General features: G+C 40.0%; 1 protein-coding gene across 1 annotated transcript in view; it reads right to left on the bottom strand.

Annotated features, from left to right (window-relative positions):
* Window positions 1–8,754, bottom strand: part of PHF14 (PHD finger protein 14) — a 320,362-nt gene that overhangs the window by 191,439 nt on the left and 120,169 nt on the right. The window contains exon 14 of the mRNA XM_006030475.3: window positions 2,280–2,448. Coding sequence (XP_006030537.1) covers window positions 2,280–2,448 — 169 coding nt within the window. The remainder of the gene's footprint in view (window positions 1–2,279; window positions 2,449–8,754) is intronic.

Here is an 8,754-nt window from a genome sequence, read left to right as displayed (position 1 = left end):
AAGCCCCTCCTGTTCACATTTGTGGCAGCCCACAACACTCTCCCACCTGACAGATAGCACCACCCCAGGCCTGGCCAGTGTGCACAGCTTCCCACAGTGTGCACAGGTATTGCTTGGCTCCTCCTCCTTCTGCTCCTGCTGCACCGCTCCAGGCAGCAGCTAATGTGAAGGAAGCCGTGGCGATGTATGCCAGGCAACATATGTCCAGCCAGACAGGGGGTACACTGCAGCCAGGCATCTTTTGCCCCAGCACGTGGGGCTCCAGCTCCAGGACACCTTCCATCCACTCAGCAGGTGGCTGCTTTTCACGTGGGCAGCCAAGTGGGTGGGAGGTGACTGAGCACTGGAACCAGAACCCAAATGCAGCTTCCCCCTGCCTGGCTGGGTATGTGCTACCTAGCATGCATTCCCACGGCTTCCCCATATTATCTACGGCCTAGAGTGGCACAGCAGGGATAGGAGAAGGAAGAAGAAGAGTAGCAGCTGGAGGTGGAGGGAACCAAGCAGTACCCGAGCGGCTGCAACAGCAGCCCCACTGGAAAGCTGTGTGCACTGGTCAAGGCCAGGGCGGTGGTATCTGGCAAGCCCAGGGAGGGTGCAGGTGGGCACACAGTATGGGCTACCCTAGGTGGGAGCTGGTGGGGCTCGGCCCCATGAAGAGCACTGCAGGGAAATATGCAAGCCAGATACAATCAATTGGTGGGCATTCACACACAGACAGGATACAATCAGTTGGCAGGCCAGATTCAGCCTGTGGGCCTGTTTTGCCCACCCCAATCTAAACCATGCTCAAGCACATACACAGTTGTGCTAAGTATTACATACATAGGTTCAGCCTATATAAAATAGTTATAATATTTATAATTTATGTATGTATTAAGCATATTATAACTATTTTATATATTTATTAAGCATAATCCAAATGTAAGGAATTATATTTTTATCTCTGCATCCAAAGTTCTTAAAGGTCCACTGCACTAATTAGGAAAAAACAAAATTTTTCATTGTATAAGTCAATAATACTTCATAATAATGAAATCAAAAATGTCTTTTTTTGATTATTTTTGTAAATATCAAGACTTCCAGAACAAAGTATCTCACTTCTTTCCTTAATTGCACTCTGAAGGACAACAAATTCAGAACAATTTGTAAACAATTGTTTTCCTCACTACTTATTGTAGTAGTTTTGGGGTAATACTGTAACTTTGATGGTCTTGGAAAAATGCAGAACACAAATGTTTTTGTGGGTGATATCTTTTATTGAACCAACAGCTGGGAGAGATATAGACAAGCATTTCTCTGTGGTATTTTTTAGTGAATAAAAGATAATTATTTACCTGTTATCTCCCATTAGAGACAACTCATAATGTCTCTTATACATTTTTTTATTTACACAAAGAGTTTTGCACAGGCTTTTTTCTGCTAATTGGGGGGGGAGGGGGAGGGGGGGGTGTTGTTTGTAATAGAGACCAGAAAGATACTTGGTGCCTGAAAGCTTGTCTAGGTCCCTCCCAACTATAGAATCATAGAAAATTAGGGTTGGAAGGGACCTTAGAAGGTCATCTATTCTGAGCCACTGCTCAGATCATTCCAGCCAAGGTTTTTAATCGAGCTAGGCCTTAAAAACCTCCAAGGATGAAGATTCCACCACTTCCCTGGGTAACCTCTTCCAGTGCTTCACCAAATTATACAGTTTGTCCAATAAACATATCACCCGCAAAAGTCCTTCCCTATTTTGCTCACTAGGAGATCAGCTGTACAAAATATGCCCAAGAGACAGTCCTGGCTATATAGGGCCTTTAAGTCTCCACAAATAAAAAAAAGTAGAAACTGTGCCCTCTTTCCGTATCTTGTCAGAGCAGCCACCACTCAGGGGTAAAGATGGTTCAATTCTCTATGACAAGCCACTGAGAAGACCAACACACAAATCAGGAATGCTCTATGGTACCAAATCTACTGAATTAGGTGATGTGAATTGCCCACTTAGAGCCCACATCAGTCAAGTTGTAAAATCTTTTAAATTTTGTACTGCCATTCCTTTAGGTACATTATTGCATTATTATTTTATGTTCTTCTTCAGAGGTCAGAATAATTTGAGACAAATGATAAAGTATGCCACAATTAAAGAAAACCATCTTCAGTATCGTATTAATACATCACAGGTTATTTCTAGTCTACATCTTAGATCTCTCAAGTCAAATTCCATGAATATCCCATTTTACATTAAGCAAAATGTTTATCTGTGTATAAATCATATCCAAAAAAAAGTTATCCTTTACCGTATTTCTTATTGGGATTTTTTTCGGTTCTGGTGGCACATCCTGTGGAACAAATTTTACTGGTTCTTTAATCTGTCTCCTTGATCTCTTGGTCCCATCTGGTAAGGTTTCCATGGCAATATCTGCTTCCATGTCACTGCTACCTGCCTGGTCACACTCAGAGCACTGCCTAAAAAAGAAAGATTTTATACTGAAATCATAAATCACAGAACAAAAAAACTTTTTAAAATAAAAAATTTAAACAAGCTCACCAAAATTTCAAGTAGTTAATCTGTAAGTAGCTGGCCAGACAGAACAAGTCTATTTTAAAATTTCTCTCAGTAGTATTTAAGTGAAATCTAGACCTCTTGAAGGTAGCTTCACCGTTAGAAAAAAAAATACTCTCCTTCCTATTTCACTATTTTTGTATCACTGTATCCCTATTTTTAAAGGTATTCATGGAGCTCAAATGTGTTCATTATAACTGCTACAACTTCTAATCCTTGCCAATGAAGTACTGTGCTGAATTTGCTTTCTTGAGCAAATTACTGATAGAGATTCCTAAAAGAGTTGCCTCTGAGAAATCAATGGATCATTTTAAAGATGGTAGACTACCTAATTTAAAAGGAAACAAATATCAATAATTCAACCAATGAAACTTAAATACTACTTGTAAAATTGTCCTGCCCCCCTCTAAGTTCTGGGAGACATTAAAAGGCTACCAAGGATGTGCAGGCTGTGACGTACGTTAACAATGGTATTTTTACAGTTAAATAAGAAACCTCTGTTGTGCCTCTGAAAAATTACACATTCATCAGAACTTCTCTGATGCATGCCATTAACAATCTGCACAAAAGAAAATTAGCAAAATAAGATGCCATCTAAGTATATTCTCATTTGCAGAAAATAATCACCATAGCAAGATGTTTGCTCATAAACTCTAAAATGTTTAAGAAATTTGAGTTTGGACCCTATTAATAAAAGTGGCAGTATATTAACTTTTAGACATTCTTTTAATATTACACTAAATTCTAAGTGTTAATGCATTGCACAAACAAATTCCAACCCCCAGCACTTATTTTATGTTTATAAAACAGCCTGGAATAGCATGCCAAATATTTAACTACAGAAGTGAACTTTAAGTTAACAGACACATATTGATAATCATTTAAATAGGGTAGCATAATTTGCTTCAGCAAAACAAAAAAATATAGTATGCGTGTTTTTAGTCATTTATATCTACATCCTTATGAACTCCAAAGACAAAAAGGTATGCCTATGCGCTGTCTATAAACATCTTTCAAACACAATTCTAGATACTGAATAGTGTAATGCAAATTTAAAATTTTGTGTGTCTATGTGATTATCTTAAAGTATATGTTTTAAGAATAATATTAATTTTTGTTAAATTACTCCAAATGATCTTTTTTAGCACAAGGAAAGAAAATGTTTATAAAGCTAAGCACTAAAAGAGGTTTAACAGAAGTAGCTGTCCTGTTAGAATTTCAGCGTGAACAAGCCATTACTAAGTAAGTGACTGAAAAAATTCAATGCTATCGCTTGTGTTTTGAGAAACAGATTGGTGAACAGTAAGCCATTTATTTCAATTCAAATAACAGTTCTTTTAAGTCAACGAAGTTGCATTACAAAGAGTCCTTTAGGGATGTTGGTTGTAGCCTTGTTGGTCTAGAGACATAGGCAGACACGGTTCTTTGGGTAAATGTGATATCTTCTATTAGACCAACTAAATAGTTAGAAAATTGTTCTTTTTAAGCTTTCAGGCACAAACATCCTTCTTCAGGCACTGGAGAGAGTCTGTTGTTGGTTTGGGTGCTCTCCTGGGTAGATTAGAAGCTAATATGCAAAAATACAGGTCTGTGAAGATGCAAATGTAAGGTAGACAATAAGTGTGTGGGGGTGGGGGTGGGGAGGGGAAGAAAGAAGGATGTTGACTTGGTGAAAGAATGCAGCTAGTAAACTGCAGAGAGGTTACCTGGGGTTCTCAGATGGCAGGCAGGTTATAGTGTGCCATAAATTCAATGTCAATTTTTGCCATGAATGTATCATAAATTCAGTGTCTATGATATTTTGTATCCAGTAGATCTATGAAGTGAAGTTCATAGACTCATCTATTAAAGGTGTTTTGTAAATTCCCTTTGAGGATTAGAACTGAGAGACTGGAGAGAGTGGTTGTTTTACGAAAAGTGCGCACTCCCAGATTATTGGATATTTTTGTCTTTGATAGCTTTTTAGTGTACATTCATTTTGGTATGTGGTTGCTTGATTTCCTTTACATATTTTCCATCAGAGCATTTAGTGTACTGGATGAGATATATTACATTTCTGGAGATGCAGGTGTAAGATTCAGGAATAATGAAGGTTCTTGTTGTGAGGGGTAGTTATTGTGGGACTGGTGGAAATGTGTTGGCAGGTTTTAAATTTCTCATCCTGGATATAATTGGTGCGGTTTGGGCCATAGGAAGTTTGCTTCTGGTGATGAGGTTAGCAAGGTTCGGTGCTTGTTTAAAGGCTAGGATGGGTGGTTCTGGAAAGATCTCTTTGAGAATTGGGTCTCTTTCTAGTATGGGTTGCAATTTTTGAGGATTTTCCATATAGGTTCCAGGGAAGGATTGTATGCCATAACTAACTGTGTGTGATTCATGGGGATTTTCTTTTTGTACTGCAGCAATTCTTCATGTGGTATCTGGGTGGCTCTTTCAGAAGTGCAATTGCTCTCTCTGGAGATGTGTCCTTGTTGGGTAAGAGTTCTTTTGAGATCTGCAAGGATTTTCTCCTTAGTCCAAATTCGGTGGTATCAGAGGGGTTGGCTGCAAATTACAGCTTTCTTGATGTGTTTAGGATAACTGCTGGTTCTGTGCAGATATGTACGTTGGTCTGTGGGTTTCTTGTATGTGGTGGTTTGTATTTTACCACTCTGGATATTGATCATAGTGTCTAAAAAAGAAATGCTCATGCTAGAGTATGTTTGATGGGAGGTGATGATTATTGAATTTGTGATGGAAATCAATCAGAGATGCAGGTTTTCAGTCCAAACAATGAAGATGTCATCAATATATCTTAGGTATAGCATGGGTTTGATGGTGCAGTTCTTGTGGAATTCTTCTTCCAGGTGGGCCATAAAAAGTTTGGCATATTGTGGGGCCATTCTGGTGCCCGTAGCTGTGTCCATGGTCTAGAGGAAGTGATGGTTATTAAAACTGAATTCGGTGTGCGTGAGGATGAAATATATAATTCAGTAATCTCTTAAAGTCTGTACTCTGAGTTGTAGTCTTGCTCTGATAGATATGTAAGGCAGGCTTGGATGCCATCCTGGTATGGGATGTTGGTATAAGCTCTTACATCCATGGTGGGTAGGGAGGTATTGCTGGGAAGGTAGTCTATGTTTTTTTCGTAGAAAGTCTGTTGTGTCTTGGACAAAATTCAGTCTCTGGGTGACAAGAGGTTTTAGGATGCATTTGATGAAACTTGATATTTCCTCAGTTAGGGTTCCATGGTTGGATATTATAGGTCTGCCTGGGTTCCTTTCTTTGTGGATTTTAGGGAACATGTAAAAGTCCCTGGATTGTCCTTTATCTGCAGGTTTTATTACTGTTTTGTGCTTGGATCTTAGAGACTCTATGGCCCTTTTCTCAGAGGTGGTGTTTGTTTTTGATTATTTCATTGTTCATTCTTTCCCTGAAGCAGACAATATAGTGGTCAAGATTTGGATTTCGTCCACTGTGAGGTGTCCAATCTGAGTTTTTTTTGGCATTAATCCTTTTCTCAATGTTGTCACAGGATGAAGCACTGTTGGAAGTGGATTCATTTTGGTTGTGAAAAATATTCCTTGAAACGGAGGCGCTGGAAAAATTGTAATAGTTCTCCGCACTGTAGTATCTTATCAGGGTATTTTTCTGGACAGAAATTAAGGCTATTAGGACAGATTTTTCAGCTTTGGTAAGTGTGTGCATGGATATAGTTGAGGGTTGACTAGTTCCTTTAGTTTCTGTGGTGTCCGAGTGCTGCTGCCGGGCTATGGCCGGGAGCCCAGAACATCAGGTGGGTACTTCGACGGGTGGAGTGGAATTAGGCACAGACGCGTATTGGTTGCAATTAGGTTGTTTACTTATGCTACTGATGTACACAGCGTAGGCAGAAAACTGGCTTAAGTTGCAGTTATAAACGTAACGAGGGCCCCTTGGAACGAGAAGAGACGTTTTATAGATGGCTTATCGAGCATGCAGGGGAGAGGGTACGTCAGGAAGGTCGGTGACGGGGAGTCGTTGGTGGGTGATCAGTCCGCCAAGTTTACTCCAGGATGCGTGCGGAGTTCTCCAACTTGGGCGGAAACTGCTTTTACTTTTATATGGATAGCAAGCCAATTGCTAGTTGCCAAGTGGGAATAATTTGTAACCGGCCAATGGGTGGCGCTCGTTTGAACGATGCGGCCGTTGGACTTGGCAGGCTTTTCTACTGTGGCGGAATTTTTACTGTGCCAATCACGAGGGCTTGGGGATTTTCCACTGTGCCATAGGCATTCAATTAATGGGTTCTGACAGTTTCATTGATTATGAGGTTGGAAAGTTGTAAGATATTGGCGTTGTTTCTCTGATGGTTGTTTTGTGGCTGGAAAAGGTGTTTCTGTAGTAACTGGTTCCATTTCTTCTTATGTTGGATGGATATTGCAGAAAATGTTTGGTAGCTTTTTTGTATACGTTGTATAATGTTTAGGAATATAGCTGGATTTCTCTCTTTTAAGTTGTTGTAGCATGTGTTGATTTCCTTCTTACCCTTCCCAAAAGAGATCAATTCAAGGAGATGATTTCCAAGTTTTTTCTCAGTTTCTCCTGCATAGCTGTGAAGCATATTTGGAGTTGTGTGTAGTAGTCAGAGGATTGTAGATGTTCAGTCCTCTGGGAAAATCTCTCAGTCCTCCATAATGCATCTCATTGTCTACCATGCATTAACATTTTCACAGATCTGCATTTTTTTATATTGGTTTCTAGTCTACCCAAGAGAGCACCCAAACCAACAGCAGACTCTCTCCAATGCCTGAAGATGGGTGTTTGTGCCTAAAAGCTTGAAAAGAACAATTTTCCCAACTATTTAACTGATCTAACAAAAGATACCACTTTTACCCAAAGAGAGCTCCTTAATGTCATTAGATGCATGTTTATTTGATTAAACAGTAATTTTTTAAAAGACTGATATAATGTTTTGTGGTTTAAATCACGGGATATAGCTACAGTAGGAGAAGAGAGTAGCTATACACTTCCTGCTTTAATGCATAGCTCTTTTTTGCCCTTACCTTAAATATCTATGTTTTCTAACAGAGATCCCTATAACAAACATTTTAGTCTCAAATAACTTCTGGCCAGACCACTTTGATCTATTTATTGACGTACAGGTTGGCAAATAAAAGACATGGGGGATTTAATCAGGACTGGGAAGAAAGCTATTTATCTGTGTGACACTGGCTGAATTAACACCTCTCCGCTTTAAGTTTTAAATGGGTAAAACTAAGATAATAGTTGTCACACTGGATTGTTATAAATGATTAATTAAATTTCCAAAAGCACTTTAGACCAGTGGTGCTTAACCTTTTGGCACTGTAGGCTGGATGACTGACACAAGGCCAGTGCATGGGCTGGATGGATCAGGTCTTGTGTTATAATTCTCCAGGTATAGAATCTAATTATTAGAGATTTGCCTTGAATTTGTCCCCCTCCCACTGCTACAGCAAGGAAATAATTCTGGGTGGTCAACTAGCCTCCTTGTCCTTTGCCCCACACAACTTCTTCCCCTTGAAGCCCCTTCCCCACCTCCCACCCCTTACTGTCAGATTCTGCTCTTCCTGAGCACATAAATGAGGAGCAAATTTGAAAACAATGACCTTGAAATGAACGTATCTGTAATAATTTGCATATAATACCCATAGACTTAGTTTATCTAAAATTGATGCATTTCACCTTTTTTGAAACAACTACAAGGTTTAGCACAAGTACTCCATAAACCCACTTTTATGCAGCACTTTTATATCTACTTCTATACAGTACAAACTATGCATGATATTAGTGTCATAACCCAATGATTTTTAGTGCCTCGGCACATTGGAATTTTCCCGCCACATGGAGCTTTCTTTGCACGGTGGATTTCTCAGCTGCAGAGAGAAAACCCTGGTGCAAAAGAGTTCCCGCCACACACATGCAAATTAGTGTCCCACTATTGGTCAATTCTAAATTATTCCTACGTGGCGGCTAGCAATTGGCTCACTAGCCGTATAAAAGGTTAGAGCAGTTTCCGCCCAAGTTGAAGGAGGACCCCTCAACCATCTCGTGGGGAACTCTAAGCGCGCTGTGGAGCCTAGCAAACTCCGCGTGTGTCTTGGAGGAGGACTTCGGGACCTGATCAGACTCTAACCACTCCCTGTCATCGTAGAATTATTGACGTACCCCCGTGTGAAGCGCTCGTGGAGTCGTACATCGACGACTCATCT

Source organism: Alligator sinensis, unplaced genomic scaffold, assembly GCF_000455745.1.
Source record: "Alligator sinensis unplaced genomic scaffold, ASM45574v1 scaffold938_1, whole genome shotgun sequence".
In the NCBI taxonomy this organism is placed as follows: domain Eukaryota; kingdom Metazoa; phylum Chordata; order Crocodylia; family Alligatoridae; genus Alligator; species Alligator sinensis.
Note: the sequence above shows the minus strand (reverse complement) of the source record. Positions and strands in the feature narration are given on the sequence as shown.